General features: G+C 43.4%; 1 protein-coding gene across 1 annotated transcript in view; it reads left to right on the forward strand.

Annotated features, from left to right (window-relative positions):
* Nucleotides 1-10,248, forward strand: part of LOC126531886 (uncharacterized) — a 53,305-nt gene extending 43,057 nt beyond the window's left edge. Inside the window, exons 3-5 of the mRNA XM_055070661.2 lie at nt 4,888-4,966; nt 8,482-8,538; nt 10,015-10,248. Coding sequence (XP_054926636.2) covers nt 4,888-4,966; nt 8,482-8,538; nt 10,015-10,137 — 259 coding nt within the window. The 3' untranslated portion in view covers nt 10,138-10,248. The remainder of the gene's footprint in view (nt 1-4,887; nt 4,967-8,481; nt 8,539-10,014) is intronic.
* Nucleotides 10,249-19,628: the final 9,380 nt, after the last annotated feature.

The raw sequence follows: 19,628 nt of genomic DNA on the forward strand, positions 1-19,628 counted from the left end.
AGGGAGATAACTAATCATTACAGATTGGGGAGGGTGCGTTTTCCTCCCGCACACGCATCACTTAATAAGCAGCAGGCGGTAGCATGGCGCCTCCTTCAAACAAATGCATATCCAAATCCGGTGACTTATAATCATTATTACCCAGACCAATATTCGGCCAATTGTAAATTTTGTCAAGAAAGGGCGGACCTGGATCACATTATCTGGGCCTGCCCTCGGGCGCCCTGACAGGGCCAAAACATTCAGGATCGGAAGCAGTGGGAGACCGTGTTGCTCAGCTCGGCCCCCGAAGACCAACTTCTGGCTGTCCAGCAGGCCGAGGATGCCGCTAGAGCTCAAGGGCTTCTGGCCAACATCTAGGCGGGGTTGGCCCCCCCACCAATCTGCCGGCTATATAAATAAAAGTTATTTCTCTCTCTCTCACACTGCCTGAACATGGCGAGTTGCCTGAACATAGCGAACATAGCAAGGACATTGCGAGTTGTTCTTCAGGTAGGACCTTTTCCCTTCCTTTAGTGTGGAAAATAAAAGCAAGGCGAGCCTCGAGCAAGTCTGGTTGTAATACTTTATGCAACTGGTATTTTTACATGGATTAACGAATGTACGTGGGCGAAGTCGTCCTATTCAGCATCATCAATTTAGTCCACCATTAAAGACCCGGGAGTCCTAAGGCGGTGGGCTTGCACACTCATATATATACGGTCGTGCAGAAGTCAAAAGGTGGAAAGCATTTCAGTGAGTACGCAGGCACGAAGATTTGCTGCGCAAATATGTGCTGTTTAATAGCACAACTAAAGGAAGCGTCATCGCATGGTTCCAGTTAAGTCAGACAGCTGATTGCGCAGCCATTTAACTTCAGAAAAATCTGAATTCGTATAAAACATGTGCGCAGCAGCAGTGAGTACTCTCACAAGAGTTGTTCGTTGTGGGCGGCACAGAAAGAATCAGTTTTCATGACAACTCATCGTCTAAGAGAGTTCATAAAATAATATTCACCCGCGATTTAGTGAATGTTGTGGCGATTGCTAAATTCTTGTCTATCTCTTACAAGCTTGAAATACTGCACAACTTCCAGCTAGAAAATAAAAGCCAGTAGCAGTAGACATATCGAAAGATTACATGCGAGGTTAATAAGAAATGTCGCTTTGTTTCTTGTCACATTGGCATAAATTTTGTCGTTGTCTGGAAATGTGAAAATATGTGTGCTGTACAAGGTGGACGATTCGCTGAAGAAATATTGAAAGGCTTTGAGGAAGATGTAAGATCACTATTAAGGACATCGCCCAGCATTGCGTAATTCACGAATGCAAAACTGTTTTTATACACTAACCTTTTTCGAAAGCCCAGAAATCCGGCCATAAATATAACAACGATACCACGTTGGAACAGGCCCGAGAAATGCCGAAGTAAGCTGTCAGTTATTCTTTATGTGTGAATCTTGTATCGCGACGAAGAAAAGCGAAAGAGCTGCGCTGACATTCGAGTAAAGCAATGTCTTCTTTTTCTAGCAATCTGCCGTTTGTTTTGTTGTCTGTCTCATTGTGAATGTCTGTGCATGTGTCTGTCAGCCCGTCTCCATTTTAATGCGCAATCTTTCTTTGGCAAGAACTCCGGAGAAACCATGTCTTTCCTGTGACGCCTCGCAACTGGGAAATAAGTGCATAATGTATTTGCTGTATTATACCGCGCCACCGTTTGTAATGCGCAGTTATATTACCGCCCAAATAAAAAAAAATAACCTGGTGCCGATTCTACCGCACACGTCAAGTAACGGAACCTGAGTCGTCGAATACCGTGTTGAAACGATATTGTGGAACATACAAGGACACACAGACACGCATAGTGCTGAGCCTTAGCGGATAGTGGCAGTCGCAGCCCGATGACAGCTACTTTTCGCTGTCTACCGACCAGAGAAAATCACCTTAAGTACATTTGTTGCATTCGAAATGCCACACTTCTGGAGGATCGCGCAACCACCGTCGGAGGAAGGGCATTCTACGCATCATGGACTCACCTTGCAATGTCTCCAAACGTCCCTTTTTTTCAGACGACTCGTTCGATGGCAGTGTGTCTAGCTACCTTGCATTGAGATTATTCTTTTGAGTAAGAATTGGTCTCATTTTTGATTTTGAGTAGAAATAGTTCCGATTGTAACGCGCATGCAAATTTGAAGGCACCTTTTCTTTAAAAGTGCGCGTCAGATTCGTGCAAGTACGGTAATTGATAATGTTAAGACGTTTAATCGTTACAATACTGTAACTGTAGATGATTGGTGGATTTAGAATCGATAAAAAAAAGAACTCGTCACGTAGTCGTCGCCTCAACATCGCCATTTTATGCAATAAGAAAGTACGAGCTTGGTGAAACCAACAAGCGGCATGTGAACCCTGAATCACAGCGGGAATAGCGTAGTCGGCAGAAGGAACAACGAGATAAGCGACAGCAACTAGGACATAGCCAACAGCAAGCAGAGGAAAGGAAGTGTTCAGAAGCGGATCGGAACCGACGTTACAGGGCGACGCTCGATAAAAAAATGATACAGAAATTCAGAGAATTGCGTAAGCATTCTCTGACTCAAAAAAAAAAAATCCATGGGCAGACATGCATACGCTAGCAACACTAGTAAGCTAAAGCGAAGTAATGGTCGAGCCAAAGAATGCTTTCGCATTAGTAGAGAATTAGAATTTATGTAGCATTTTTTTTTTTTTTTTGTGAAGCCAACAAGTGGGCAGAGTGTCTTGCGAGCCTCTGATGGAAGTTAAATGCAATGAGTTATATTGCTTCTTACTCTTACGTTCGTTTTTTACGCAGATTTCCAGATAGCAGCCGTACAAGCTTGAACAGTGATCATCTTCTCGTAGCTCAGAGCCAGGCAGGGAGACATCTTGAATTTGTAATGGTTAAACCACTGTTGTGCTTCAACGGGTAATTAAGAACTTCCAACTACCTCTTAACAACATATGCACATGATGTTTGTCGAGAGGACAGCCGCCTAGCTTACTGCAGTCGTAATGTTCACGGGATCGATACTTACGCTAATTTTCTTCCGCAAAGCATATGGGTGTCTCTCCCTTACATTCCCCGTTGGCGCCCCCTTGGTACCAACAATGTTAATTCTGTGATGGTATTGCCTATATTATGAACAGTAGGCTGCAATTTGGCGATGACAGCGATATTTGGTTAAAATGCACCGGCTGATTCTTCCCGAAGTAATGTTTATCGCAAGAATTCCAATTTTGGACTTTCAACAGTGCTGCCGAGTCATTTAAAGAGCCTCCGCGCATCAACTCGATGCAATAACTCAACTACGGGGTCTCTGTGAGGCATCGTGTGTTATCTTGCGGTCTATATAAGGAGTGGTGGTCGCAAGGAGACATAAAAAGCCGCAGAAGCTGTAGCAGCTCACACTGTAAAATGTCAGGTACAAAAAGATAGGAGATTCAGGAGCTAGAAGTAAGCACAAGAACATAGTGCTCGCTTTTCTGGTGATACAATGCCGTATGTGAATTTATATGGTTTGACACCCTCTAGTTTCAGCAGATCAATGGTGAACTGGACGAGCTGATACTCTGTCAGAATAAAAACAAAAGTAGTCCCTTTATGACCCTGTCCCGTTCTTGTTCTTTTAAAAAAAAATTAATATGCTCTATTTTGTTGTGTGAGCCCAAAGTTAGAAAAACGAGTAGTGTTCTCGAAGCATTTAATGATATTTGCATTGAGGACGCAATGTAACGGCCATCAACCATATTCAGCACCCTTTTGCCAGTCTTCTCAGAAATTATTCACCTGCGGCGCTATAACGTAATGTTGTTCCAAACTTTTTCTATTACATTTCTGCAATCAGCCATCCACGAGTAGTCAAAAAATTTTCAAGCACCACCCCCTCCCCCCGTGCGCCTGTCTGTCACGCGACGTCATGAAAACCGTGGCATATGCAAACACTCATTATGCATGATCAGACTGAACGAAAGAAAAAAAACATTTTTCTGATTGGATGCATTTTCGCCATTAGAGAAAAAGGCGTCGTTTGATCAATTTCTGTTGGTCAAACGTTTTCGGGCTGCGTCCACTTCATCTGTCTGTCATGCGACATCAAAAAACCGCGAAAACTCCCCGCGTCAAAGTTACGTGCACGTGTTTAAGATGCATTGATATAGAGAACAAAACTGAAATATTTTCTGAATAGCCGGAGACTGCCCCACTCTAAAAGGAACAGAAGATGACCATCTGCCGATTGCTGTGGCACTAACTACTCAGAGCTGCCGGGGAGCATTGAGTTATTTGCGTATAATAAAAAAAATTACATGGCAGTGTAACGTTATCGAGACCTTTCGGCATGTCTACCAACTCTTCTTTCCTGAGTGTCCGTTTTAGCGGCATTTTTAAACTTCCGTAGCGGGCCGCCGTGATTTTCAACCAGCCAGTGGAAGATAAGTAAGGGGAAGCGGACCAACCGCAGACGCCGGCAGCACCCTCCTGATCTGGTTATCTACTTTCATAGGGCTGCCTCTGCCCCATCGAAACTCTCTCTACTTGAGCGTGCTCCTCGCCTCTTCTAAGCGAATTAGATAAGAAAGACTGCTCAATGTAGGCAATGCTATTCGTTTTGAAAGCAAAAGAAAGTGACGTCCTACAGACCACAAATGCGTTTGATTGTGCTTTTCAAACAACTCTGGGGGTTACAGCCCGATGCTTGCGTCGGTGGTTACGTAAATTTGACGTCAGGAGATTGGAACAAAAACATATTGCAATAGCTTTACGTTATAGCTAGGGACTCTGCTAAGGTGTTGCTGAAAACTGCATTACAAGATATGGCGTAACAAGACTGCTGGTAAGGATAGCTACCACCCTCAATAAAACTGACACCCCTGATTCCTTAATGCACAGAATTTGCAACGGCGGTCGTATGTTGGAGGTCATCAAGGGAGACTACCAGGATTCGGTCAACACGCTCGTGGACCTCACGGTGAGAACCTGAGATATACACAGCTTGACAAAAATGTATCTCTCTCTCTCTTTGTGTGTGTGCATGTTTGATGAAAGTAATTTATATTTCAGGTCATTATCAAGTTACAGTACATGTTTTATTGATGTTTACAGTCGGCTCTAGCTTTGTGAGGAAATAGCAGAACATGCTGCGCGTTTAAAAATTTCGAATGAATAAAGGCTAGTATCAGCTTTCCCTTCGGCGCAATTCTGCATGGGAGATATTCCAAGAAGGGGTATCAGAGCATTAACTATTTTATATACAGAAGTGTATTTTGCATGTAAAACTGAATTTTATTGAAAAAAATGGAAAACATTTGGTGGCAGAATGTTGTCCTGAATGCGAATGCTCTTTTTTTTTTCGCTTTTCATTTTCGCTTTTCAGTGGGACAAAATGAGGTGGCGGTCACCAAATATCCAGCAGTAACTTTTGGTGGAGGCCAGCAGAACATGCGCTGTTTCTTAGAGGCCACTAGGGACATTGCATGTCTAGCACGCCCATGTGGTTCTCGAAGGCCGGCGTTTTGTACTGGAGACAGCACACCTCCGTAAAATCTTTGCCTGTGTTGCAGTGAAGCATACGTACTGTAGTGGCCGCCATAGGGGACATTGATTTCATTATCTGGGCCACCTCGGTGATGGAGCTAGAGAAGAGTACGTATACAATTAACATAGTTGGCGTGTACAAACTGAACCGCTGCTGAGCGTAGGCACTAGTCTGAAAGACCAACGTCTTTGTCAACGACAACTTGGAGATGTCACTTGTAATTACTACCTCTTTATTCTTTTTGGTATATGTCACGCCACCCTATAATAAATGGTTCAGTGGTGGTGAATGTTGTAGGAAGGACTCCACATATCCATGCTCGCAGTCATGAGAGGAACTTAGTCTTAATTATCCCTTCTACCAAGGTATTCACGCACAGTGCGAAGGGCTTTTCTTGTTCCTGCTCTTTCATTGCGCGTTCTAGTAGACTGTATGATGATCTTAAACGTCAGAATCGCTCTCAATAGATTTGCTGCCTGTTGCGAAACAGTCAAAGAGTGATCGCTATTCCACAAACTCCTAATAATGAACACCACGCAGTAATTACAAAAACCAACCCTCTAGGAATGTTCAAGCATGGTGGTCTCTCCAAGTGACCGCCACCTTCAGTAGCATGATGAAATCTAACAGTTGGGCCTAGCACTTCATTTCTTGCACAATATGAACTGTCCATGCATAAGATACCTTATGCCACGCTTGTAATCTAGTAAAGACAGAACTAGAGCTTATTTTTATACGAGAGGTTTAGTACAGCGCGCATCACGTAATGGACGTGACCGCGGTCGGGAAGAAATGTGGCCACACGTTACACCGGAGTCTAAAGGCAGCGCGCAAGTGCCCTTGAAAGACCATATATGACATTTCTCCTCAAAGATGGCAGAAAAATGGCTGCTCAGTAGAAATGTGTTGCCGCAACTAGGGTCAAATGAATGATGGTACCACGATGGCATGATGTAATGACGAAAAAATACCGAGTATTGCAGCAGGAAAGGTGACTATGCATGTGAATCACTCATTTACAATGATAGGAACAATTCCACAATCGTGCAATCAATGGTAGTGGTCAATTATAGTGGCACTAAATACGTTCGCACCACTAAAATTGATGTTATAAGAATGGACAAGGTCTCTTGTGTCAATAAACACGTTTATTGTTGACGGAGAAAAGAATGAAACTACCGCTTTTAATTTGCCCTAAACTTCGGTACAAATCTCCTTTAATAGGTCGCAAATTTCACCTTTCTGGATACTTGAGTGCTTTTTTTGTAGAGAAGGCGCATAGCGGTATCAAAAAAGAGCTATTAATTACGCTGTGCATACGCTTCAACGCAATGCTTTCGCGCCTCGCATTTACGCCGCGCAAGCACAAGGTAAGGGGCCTGTGTAGAGCTTAATGTCCGCATCATAATGACTCGGTCAGCGGCTTTCACACAGCGCCAGCATTGTTGGAATGATCGGAATGCTTGAGCATGCAGTAGTTTTCAGTTTCGAGTACATAGTGGTCTTTCAGTTAATAATCACCTAAATGCAAGTATAGAAACAGCCACAATCAACACGGTAGCGGTAATAGGCTGCGAGAAATTCAAGGTTGAAGGCAGCTGCGCCAATGGTCCTTCGCTTCAAAGCCCTCTGGCCTTAGGGTAAGACTGAACTTTTCACGAAATCCAGAATCTCACGTTATGCGAAATGAGCTTAGCAATGAACATCTTCTTCCTTTTGTTAGTTATACAGGGTGTCCCAACTACCATGCACCAAGATTTAAAAATATGCCAATCCTACGTAGCTGGACAGAACCAAGGTAATGTTGTTTGCCGTAGCTTGGTGATACTCAGATTACCTTTTGCATTCTGCCTGATTACATAACTAGCCCTGATTAATTAGTCAACTTCTCAAAGAATATAATTAGATAAAAAGTGTCAGTGAGAAAGTCGTACAGCGACATGAAAAACTGTCGATACAGCTTTCTGTTGCTGAATACGTCCTACATAAAATAGTTTTTCCGAGCGTGAAAGAAGCTCGCGAATACACGCAAAATTGCCGCTCTACTGGCCGCTCGATGCACTTTGCATGTTCTTGTGGGTTTCTTTCCCGCTCGGAAAAACATATTTATGTAGCAGGTATTGAGAAGCAGAAAGGTGTATCGAGAGGTTCTCGTGTTGCTCTGCGATTTCCTCATTTAGATTTTTCATCTTAATATAGAATTAGTGAAGACCTGGTATATAATTAGGCGGGATGGAAAAAGTAATCTCCGTATCTCCAAGCGACTGCTAACAACATTACCTTGGCTCTGTCGAGCTACGTGGGATTGGCATATCTTGAAATCTTGGTGCATGATAGTCAGGACACCCTGTATACGACGAGCCTGTTTAGGTTTAAAGTTATAAATTTTATTGCGTTTGTGTGCAGCGAATGCGCTTGATCTTGGTCTAATCGAAATCGTAAAAGTTAACTGAATGAAGATAACAATCCACTTATTCGAACAAACTATGGAGTAGTTTCACTCGTCTACAGTGCTTCTAAATTGCGGAATTCATTGACTCAAAACATAACAAGCAAGAAGATATTTATTAATTAAAAACCAAACCCAAACATTACTTTCTCCATGCCGTGAAATATGACTAAATGCTACCGTAGCACCCATCAATATTAGGTTCCTTCAGTTGCATTGAAGCTGAAATAATGCGATGTATTGTATCGCTTTACTTCTGTTAAAGCATTTTACTGCCTTTTACTGCTCTTTTATTGCTAGTGATTAGGTCACCCCTCTCAAAACTCAAGAAATTCTTTGGTTCACCTGTATAAAGGACTGTTTATGTTTCACTTCTTGAAGTGAACATATTATGAGTGATTGATTTTGTGACGAGGACGTGTTCTTTCATAGTGCTTACACTTGTTTACACTCCGCAAGTAAACAAGTGCATATTCGTGAATGACATCTCCGTACGCAGAAAACCATACAGCAGCTGCTCCTGTCTCTCACCGTCGACCCGCGTCTCATCTTTTCGGTGAGTCGCCAGTTCATGTGAGCAAAGTTAATTCATTACAGGGATATAGACCGACCACGTCCATAACTGCATCAGGTGTGTTTAGCTTTCTCAAGTTTCAATACGTATTCCTCAAAGACAACCCTGAATGAAGCTGCTCTGTATCGATGCATGGCATTAACCTTAAGGTTCCCCGGTGGCCTTAGTTAACCAGATAGTTCCCGGAGGCGCTTTGTTAATTTAGGAAAACCAATAAAAGGGTGCGGTGACTTCAACTAGGTTTCAATGGTAACGTTAGCGACGATCGAAACTAAAACCTGCTATCGATCGAAACGATCGAAACTAAAACTAATGGATGTCGAAGGCGATGGAATGTAGCAGCAAGCTATCTGTTTCAGAAGAATTGGACAGTTGGGGACGTAAGTAACAATGAAGATAATTCTAAAAGAACTTCAGCTTCAATCAAAGTGCACCACACGTTCATCTTTAGGACAACAAATGATAGCGAAAGCTTTACGAAGAGTCGTAGAATATGGCTTCCCAAGTTTTCCGTGCCATTCTTCTGAAATGAGCCGCGCTCAAGCTGATATGCCGTATGCTACCCCAGCCCAGCCTGCAATTTTCGTTAATATTCTCTTATATATCCCGCATTAAGAGTCAATCATGTGAGGGAAGGGGTGGCCTCAAGTGAAGTTATGTTGGCGCCCAGACATTTACTGCGTTAACTTTGCATAATATTGTGCCAGCATTTTATGCGGTTTCACTAAGATTGTTAATCTCCTCGCACGGAAATTTACAAAATCACAAGAAAAGCTAAAATCATGTTAAAAATTGTGTATTCTAATACTGAAGTCTACAGTATTTTGGTAATCGACACACAGCTTAATTCGGAGTCCTTTATTGTAAGGTGTTTTCTACAACAAACGGGGTGCTTTGGAACGTAAGGTACCAAATTTCCTTAAAGAGCGTCTCGAATCTCCTGCTCAAGCCCTCCTAGGCACGCCGTGGCGGTATGCCCTGCGGCGTTTCCCGAAATTTGAGAACTTTCTTACTGGTGATGTGTAATTTAGCGCCAGAATGTTGCTTTTCAGCTATGCAGAGAGCGTCGCGTTATATATACCATGCATTTAATTTCACAAAACCTTTTATGGCAACAATCAGTTCAGACACTTTCCCGGATTCTTCTATTTACAAAGTGTGAACAATTTTAGTTAGCTTGAGGCAACCAATTAAAGCTTCATGCGCACTTGAATAAATTTGAATTAGTTTTTAATTTTATCATATGACTGACGATCCAAATTATAAGAAAGAGAAAACCTGAAACGATAACGACAGTTGTCAAAATGGCATTTTAAAGATGTAGTGTCAGTGAATTTGGGCGGGACGGTGGCGGCTATGTGTTTCCTTCTGGCAATATTTACACAGCCGTAGACGAAATACACGGCGTTATTAGCGGCATTTTGAGTCTGTCTCCATAACAATGCCTTTACTACGCAGGTCGACCATCCGGAATTGCCTTTCTTCGCCAAGATGAGGGGGCAACTATGGGACCATGTCGACAAGGTGTGCACAGCGTCTGTCACGCCACTTAGTTCTCTGACAGCCTTTTTCTTGCAGTAGGAGGTACAGTCAATGGACACGTACGCCAGAGTGTAAATTGAATGGCGCTAGCAAACGTATTCCCTTTGACTCCGGGAGACATATCAAAGCTGCAGTTGAGAAATACCCAAAACGGTAGTGGTGAGAGTTCGCTCAATAAAGCTTTTGCTTTGATACGCAACTTGAAGAAACAAGCGGAGAAGAGTGCTAAGGTTTACTATCATTCTCGCGTTTCAATCTTGCGGTTATCCCTAACGCAGACTGGCGTCTCTGCAAATGGGACTCTATAGCTTCAAATTATTCCAATCTGTCTTTATTTCAATCTAGGGACGTTAAATTTACGTAACCACCGGCGTCGGGCGGTAACCCGCATCGTTCAAATGCTCGCCTTGTTTATAGCAGTTAACAGTTGTTTGCTTTTAAAACTGATAGCTTTGCCTATTTTGATAGATTTTTCTTATCTAATTGGTTGACACGAAACGAGGAGCATGCAGCAGTGGAGAGGATTTAGAGGGGGCCGAGTTAGCTCAGTGAAAGCAGGTAACCAGATGGAGAGGTTGGTGCCGGCGTCTGCGATGGGCCCGCTTCCCCTTCCTTTGCTTAGCTTGCGGTGGCTTGTCGAAAATCGCAGCAGCGTACTACGGAAGGTTAAGAATACTGCTGAAACGTATCCTCACCAAAGAAGAGGTAGCAGAGCGATGTCGTAAGCGTGCCTAAAGGGCTCGACAACGTTTAACAGCCATGCAAAATTGTTTATTATGTACAAATACAAAGTGATTACAAAATGGTTAACAGTGTTTAGAAGGTTATTATGTGCAAATACAAAGTGATTACAAAATGGTTAACAGAGTGTTTAGAATGTGATGAATGATGCTGATGACCTAGTAATCCTGAACAAAAGTCATATGTTTTTCTGATTGCTGCGACAACTCGGAAACGAAACGTAATAAAGAAAAGCCTATTTTATGCGCATCACCAACAGAAAACACCTTCTAGCGTGTCAAGAAACTATTCAGGGAATCCGCAGTCGCTGAAATAGAATCTTTTAAATATTTAGGTGCAACAATCAACAATCGCTTGAACTGGTCGCAACACATGTATAATGTTTGTGCGTCTACTCAGCGTAAACTCGGCCTGCTAAGGCACAAGCTGAGACACTCACCTCGATCCGTGAAACCTTTAGCATTCAACACATTGGTAAGGTTGTGATTAGAGTACGCTTGCGTCGTCGCGGGTGCTTTTAAGCAAAGAAAGCTGCAACAAACTCGAGCACATAGCCAGACTTGTCGTCCGCTTCATTTTTTATGGTTATGGACGTTATGACTCCCCATACCATTTAATGAATTAAAATAATAATGCAACCCTTGCATCCCGAAGGAAGATAGAACGCCTTTAATTTATTTTCCGCACCTGCAAACATAAATTATTACTTGAAAATTCATGATATCTCCAGCCACTGTCAACCAGACCTACTTGGAATCATTACCCCGAAAAGACAACCCCTATTACCGAGCGCAAAATTGCTTTAAACTTTCCTTTGCTCCAGGAACAATGAAGGAATAGAACTTCCGGCCAGCCGATGTATTCCTGTCCAAGAATGTATAATATTCCATGGAAAAACTGCATTTGTAGTAAACGCACATGCGCCTGCGTGCTTTAATGCGTGGTAGCCTAGGCTTAAAAGGGTTCAGTTGTGTCTATCCTCACTGCGGTAGAGTTGATGGAACTGGATTACGTTTATCGAAAATCTTTCTTCCCCCTTCTTTTTTTCTACGAAATATTCTCACTGATTTTATTGCACCTTACGCAGTCCCTTGCATTGTACATCGCTTTTTTTTACTGTGATAATGTTTTATTTTTCTTCTCCTTCGAATTTTCTTATTTCCTATGTACACTGTATAAAGAAATTCACTCCTTCCTGGGACGCATCTTGGCCTGCAGTATTCTATAAATATATATGAATAACTTCATGCTCCCAGGCAGTTCCGAGTAGCCAGTGCCCGAATGAACGGTAGGCAGATATCCTCTGTTTCTTTGGAACTGGGCAATCTCCGGCTATTCCGAAAAAAAGTTCAGTTTTGCTCAGCACATTATTGGCATCTTTAATGCGTACACATCACTTTGACGTGGTTCGTTTTCGAAGTTTTATGACGTCGAGTGACAGACAAGCGAAGTGGGCGCATCTCCAAAACTTTACACCAATAATAAATGGCTAATGGCAAAATAGTTGTAGAATCGGAAATATTAACTCTTTTTGTTTCGTCCGATTGTGCATAATCAGTGCTTGCACGGCATATCAGATGCAGAGTTTTCGCGGTTATCGTGACGTCGCATGACAGACAGGTGAAACAGGGATAGCCCGAAAAATGTTCGACCAATCGCGGAGGGCTGATTGGAGAAATGGAATAGAAATATTTGGAATAGGTTTACATTATACACCCATGATTTCTGCGTTTAAATATTGTTCTCGGTATGTGACATTACGCACTCGGCAGACTTCTCTGAGGGCTATTTTGCGCTTGCATTAGACAACCATGCCTGCGTCTGGGGCTGAATGGGCGATGGAGAAGCCTCTTCTGCTGTGAGACACTGGTTCAATCACACCATGAGACGTGTTGTTTTAAAAGTCCGAAGTAAGGCGCAACAAGGGCTCGCCCACCCTCCCATTTACCGCCCGCCTGCCTGCCTTCTGGCAAAGAATGCTTCGCATTATGACTTAACCGTGCATTCGGAAATGTGCTTGTGAATGATAACGCTGTAAGCAATCGAGTCCCATTGTCTGAAAAGAAGCTCTTGTAAAAGGGCCGGAGTAGACACAAAGGCATAAGCAATTATACTTGTGCAGTAGCTCACGAACATGCTGCCTTCCGGGACATTCGCAGATCACCGAAATGTTCGTCTTGGAGATTATAATAAACGATATCAACGACTTAGTGCGCACCGAAAACGTGGTGAGTGCATCAGAGCAGCTGTGGTAAGGAGCTCTCGTTGCTTTAAGTACCGTTCGTTCGTTCGTTCGTTCGTTCGTTCGTTCGTTCGTTCGTTCGTTCGTTCGTTCGTTTTAACGTCCTAAAGCTATGCGGCATGCGGCTATGACGGACGCCGTAATGGAAGACAACGTGTCTTTAACGTGCACCTAAACCTAAATACGTTTGTATCTACGTTAACTGGTTCTTGAACATGGACGCCAAGTTGCGCGTGTATAGGTTATGCGAAACACATAGAGAGTAAAAACATTGGAGACACGAATCTTGCGGGACATCTTGTGTGTCTTCGTGTATTTAATTTCGCGGGCATTACGTATTACCTGTGCCCCCAGCACAAGAGGGCTTTGACCTGCAACTAGACCCAGGAACGTTCGACCTACAACTAGGCCTACGAGTGTTCTTGCCTCTATCTCAGTGTGGCCGGCGCTGTCAAAAAGCAAACATTTAACCACATCCTCCGTAGTATAACGCCGTGGCAAGGTTACTCAGCGAGCCGGACCAGCCGCTACTCTGAAGGAGCTGCAGTAGCTATGGTTATTGCTCCTTATGCAGCCCCTTTCATTGTACATCGCTTTTTTTTACTGTGATAATGTTTTGTTTTCTTCTCCTTCGAATTTTCGTATTTCTTACGTACACTGTATAAAGATATGGTTGCGCCATCTGATTGTCCGTACTAATTGCACCACCGTTGTAGGTGCCTTCAAGGGACACTTAAGGGAAAAACTATTTGAGCTCTATTCCTATGTTGACGCAGTCTCGTCGGGCCTAGTTAACCTGTTGTCGCTGAAGATGTACAACGTTTTACTATAAAAGAGCCAAAGACTTACATCAGCAAGCGTTGAGAACTTTTATGAATCACAACGACCCAAATAATAATAATAATAATAATAATAATAATAATAATGATAATAATAATAATAATAATAATAATAATAGGAATGTTTATTGCCACTCATAAATGCAAAACAACAGGAACAGGCTGGCCTAAGCCTCAGTTGACTTGTAGGACTGTGCCTATGAACATGATAGATATGGTAAACAAAATTCAGACATCGATGAAAAAGTAAATGACAGAAAATATAAAAGCATTTGGTTATTCTATTTACCACAAAATATATTTGGGCAGTAAATATTACGATGCGAAAGCGTTTATGTTAATGAATTTCGCCATAGCTCCTTCAATATTTCTGTTAGCGTGGTTTTCAAGGTTGCGTTAAAGATTTCATCCGGTAACTTGTTCAAAATGCCCGGCACATAGGCACAGCGTCTGGCCGAACCATAACTTGTGGATGAACAACGAACCACATAACGGGCGTGTTTTATAATTTCCCTTGTGGCGGTATCTTTTGTTGGAAGGCGGAATTCCAATAATGTTTGACAACTATTTCTGTGCGCAGGGATTGCAAATTCGGTAAGCCAAGTTCACGGAAGACATTTGCAACGGTTACTATTGGGCATTTGTAGGCAACATTTGAAAGAATATTTTGTGTAATCCTGTCTAGCCTGCATGTCCAGCAATCCGAACAGAAGCCAAATAGTGCAATGTCGTATCTCAACGCACTAACCCAGTGCATGTACTATCTTTTTTTTTGTATAGACAGGGACGCAATGCTTTTGATATTAAAGAACCGCCGAGCGAGTGACCACAATTTTCAACAGATAAGGGATAAGCCATGTTGCCAAGATAATTTAGTGTCTAAAGACATCCCAATATATTTGACACAATTCACGTATGCATCAGCACACATTTACAAGAAACACAATTCGGCTTATGCAAGTAGAGATACATTGTAATTACAGTAGTCTTGAGTAAAGAGTGAAAAGAAAACAAGTTGTATTTTTTCGACATTGACAATTCCATTGTTAGAGAACCAATGCGTTGAATTGCACAGGTCATTTAGCAACATTTCAGTGAAAATTTTCTAAAATATGTTTTTCTAGTAACACAGTCTCATCAGCACACTGGAACACCGAACATTTGAAAATTCCCAAAGAAATGTCATTAACGAAGATGCTAAACAACAATGGCGGTAAAATTAAATGCTGAGGAACACCTGCATTCAGCGACAACTTAGAAATAAAAACGGCCTTATCTTCGGTAGAGACCACTTGAGATCGGCTGCTCAAGTAATTTTCGAGAATATTGTAAAAAGGCCAACGAAATCGCAAAAATACCGTTTACCAAAGAAGATTTAGTGGTTCTGCGTGTCAAACTTTTTCACTACATCTAACAAGACAGCATACGCGAAAAGGTTCTGATCGAATACCGAGATCAATTCATCTGAAAATTCCTCAGGCACTGCAACGGTACGCCGCCCAGAAACAGTCAAACTTTCAATCCGTCAGGATAGAAAATTTGTTAAGGAAAGAAGGCATAGTGTAAAAGTGAAAATTTTCTAAGACCTGAGCAATAACTGGTAGTATAGAAATTGGCCGATAGTTCTCGATCTTATCTTTCTTCCCTTACATGTGAAGGGGCATAACAGCTGCAGTATTCAGGCATTCCGGAATATTGTCACGTTCGAGAAAACCAATCAATATGGGAAAGATAATACCTGACAGCGCAGTAAAATTTCTTCAGATGATATGTAATGATATTCCATCATATCCAGGAGGCTTGTTAGGGCGGAAACTGAAAATCATTACTCCCAGGTCACGCTTAGAAATTATCAGAAGAAAATCTGCAGCAGATATAGATTGCCTTAACGAGTGAGTGTTTGTGGATATAGATACAGCTATTTGGGACGCTCTTACGAAGTCTCTCTTGAAAACGTCAGCCGCTGCTGTGGGAGGTTGCATATAAGAATCAAACGGAGACCGGTTACTGGAACTAACCCCTCTGAGATGATTTACCAAAGACAAAGCCTTCCTTACATTATTTGAAGATTTCTAGAATTTATGAAAAATGTAACGATGTTTGGCGCCACGCAGAAGAGCAACAACTCTAGTTTTTGGCGACTTGTATTCTAATCGCAGTGCTTGGTTTCTCTGATTTATTTTGTAGTGTTTCCGCAAGGTATCTCAATACGAAATCGCAGCTAGAAATTTCGTGTTCATACAGCAGTGATACTTTCGTATCGGCTTAGCTACCAACCGTGTGCAACGTAATTCAAAATTCTTCATTTGCGTACGCAACCTTTCATATACTTTGTCCGACGATTCTTCTTTGGTTAAGGATGCCCAGTCAAACGAAACGATAAGGTTATTAAGCATGAGTCGATTAAACATAGGGCTAAGGCATCTGCGCGGCCCAGATGCTGTTCCGAACGACGGCGTTCGAGACGCGTTTGGTAATAGAAGACGGCATGCTACGAGGTAATGGTCAGCTAACCATTGTAGAATAGTACATGGCCTAAATGAACAGTTCGAAGCTCTGGCCACTATGTCATCTAAGCAATATGGCACTAGGCTATAAATAATTAATTCCACTCTAGTAGGAGCTCTAATTGTACATTCCAGAGCATAAGCGGGCCCAAGTATGTAACTGCAAGCACATATTTTGTAAAGTCATAAAATGTCAATAATAAAGTCCCCGATCAAACAGAATTGGTCCACTGAGGTGCATTGCCGCAAAGTTTCATCAAGCTGTACAAGGAACCATGAAACACTGCATGAGGGCGGTCGATTGTCAATTGGTGAGATTGCACAGAACGTTCTGACACTTTCTTCTGGCCACCCCCCGACAACGCATTTCCTGACGCGGGACAGACACGGGTCACGCATAGTGTCTTATACGACGTCTGCTGCACTCGCAGGAGGGAACTCCGCTGCTTCTAGCAAAATAACGTCGCCTGAAGGCTCGAGGTCCTGCAGATCTCCGGGTACCAGTAGCCTACTTAGATAGTCAGCATTACCGTAGTCTTGCCCCTTTCTGTACTCCAGTTTGTATTCATGAGCAGATAACATCAAAGACCAGCGCAACATGTGCGGTGATAGAACCACCGGGATCTGCTTCTCTGCTTGAAATATGCGTAGGAGTGGCTTATGATCGGATAAGGTGCAGGATTTTCGCCCACAGCGGTACAGGTGAAACTGACGAACCCTACAGGCAATAGATAGTCTCGCGGTCAATCTGGGCGTAATTGCGTTCCGTTTTGGTGAGTGTTGACGTGTTAGCAACAGGTTGCTCGCGTCTTTCAGCATCGCTGTGAGCTAATACTGCTCCCACTCCCACGAGTGATGCGTCGCAAGAGAAAATTAATGGTGCATTAATATTGTAGTGCACTAGATGTGACTCAGACGTGCCCAGCATCATCGTTGTCCCTTCGAAGGCTGGCTGCTGCTCTTCGCCGCACCTCCACGTACACTCGCAGTCCAGTAGGCGGTAGAGCACTTCGGGAACTCCAGAACGATTCTTTAGGAAGTGATTGTAAACATTAGCCATACCTAGAAAGGCTTGCACTTCCTTCTTGTTCTTTGGTGCTTCTGCTTAAAAATGAAATGATGGGGTTTTACGTGCCGGTGCATGTGCTTGGTGAAGAATATCGATCTTAGCTTTTGAAGGGCCGATGCCCCTTGCATCTATCCTCTGGCCTAAATGTTCCAGGCTCTCTTTTAAGAACTGGTACTTCGCCTCTTGAACACGCAGTCCCACTTTCAATAGTCGGTTGAGAACCTTAGTGAGGACTTTGTGGTGCTCCTCTGCCGTTTCACTGGCAACCAGGATGTCGTCGAGATATGCACCCACCTGAGAGAATCCTGCAAGTACTGTATCTATTGCTCTTTCAAATAGTCTGGGAGCCACCGACACACTTAACCGCAAACGTCGCAACCTGTACAGGCCATTTACTGTATTTATTGTGAGCAATTCTGCTGAAGCATCATCAACTACAAGTTGCAGATACCCTTGCGTCAAGACAACTTTTGAAAAAATACAGCCTCTCTCCAACTTTGCGAATAGTTCTTTGCTGGTTGGTAAGGGTTAAACATTCCTCCTTACGGACTTGTTGACTGCGCTTTAATAGTCCTCGCATATCCTCAGCGAACCATTCGTTTTTCGCAGAATGACCACAGGGGTGACCGATTCCGACTACTCTGTCGATTGCAGAACACCTTGACCTTCCAGTTCGTTCAGATCACTGATGACGTCCTCCTTGAGAGCGAAATTAATGGTGCGGCATTTCAGAAACTTTGGCTGGGCTTCCTGCTTAGCTCGATGTGCGCTGGCGGTGGGACGGCAGACCGAAGACGTCAGGAAAGTTTTCAGTATTGGCTTCTGCGTTTTGGCTGATGCTGTGAAGCCCAGTTACACGGATGTTCAAAACCATGAGCCACTCATGGCCGAAAAGTGTGCTACCGTCGTTCTGTAGAACGAGTAGGGGCAGCTGGAAGTCTTGCTCTTTGAACTTGACTGGAACTGTTGCTTTTACGACGACGTACAATCCTTCCTTGTCCCAAGTTACGAGCTGAGCGTCTGCTTGTGCAAACTTAATGCTCATTGCGACCTTCAGTGTCCTGAACGCATTTTGGCTGATAATCAATCTAGCGGCTCCTGTATCTACTTCCATAGCAACGCGTTCTCCGCCAATGCTTACGGTAAAGATAAACTTGGGGCAACCTCAGGTCACTTGGCTAATAATTAGCAAGTCACCATATTCGGTTGGCCCTGAACTTGAGATATATTACAAGGGATAGCTCACTTTCCCACTCATATTCTTACCGCATTGTTTTGCTAAGTGTCATTTCCCGGAACAGTTGAAGCGTACTGCGCTTTCCAACTTGTAATGGTACACAGCATGTTTTCCCAAGCACCGAAAGCACCGCCACTTCAACTGCTTGCCCGACGCGTTTTCATCCAGGCCTTTCTTGTGCTGCTTTACATTTTGCACATCTACTTTGACTGTTACGTCTGGGACTTCCTGACGCTGACTGCCCACAATTCTTTGTTATATTGCAGCAGACTCGGCTGGGACTGCTAAATCGTAGGGAGTCTCCAAAGTCAGGTTCTTCTCGGTCAACAAGCGTTGCCACACTATTCTGTCGGAGATTTCAAAAATTCGATGATGCACTCGTAGTCCCCGTTCGGCAGTCGGAAAGGCTTGCGCAGGTAGCTATCATGGAGGACGTCTCGTCTCAACAGCAGCTCCGCCCCCCAACGCTGCGCTCTTATCGGCGTCTTCCCTGAGCTTGTTAGCTGCGCTGCATCTCTACACGCTCGATATAATCTTCCCAAGAAGAGTTGGCCATTAGGTGAAATTCGCCGATGCGAAGGCCATCTTGCCGGTAATGTCCGGCCCGCAGGGGCTAAACCGTGCCTCGTCGTCACTGTAATAGCCGACGTAGACGCAGCAGCAGCTCTTGCAAGATAACTTTATTGCACAAAAACACGAGTATATGTAGGCACGATGCGTTGCTTATCCGTACACTTGCGATGGGTTGAAGAAAAGATCAACGTGCGCAGTGGATGGACTGTTGAATGAATTCATGCCAGTATCACACTTGCTAAAGGAAGCGTGGGCGGAGAACTCAGGCAGGAGAGGTCCAAGACGGAGGGACTGAAGCGCACTCTCACTCAGGGTCAGGTGG

The sequence above is a fragment of the Dermacentor andersoni genome, chromosome 4, assembly GCF_023375885.2.
Source record: "Dermacentor andersoni chromosome 4, qqDerAnde1_hic_scaffold, whole genome shotgun sequence".
Taxonomy (NCBI): Eukaryota; Metazoa; Arthropoda; class Arachnida; order Ixodida; family Ixodidae; genus Dermacentor; species Dermacentor andersoni.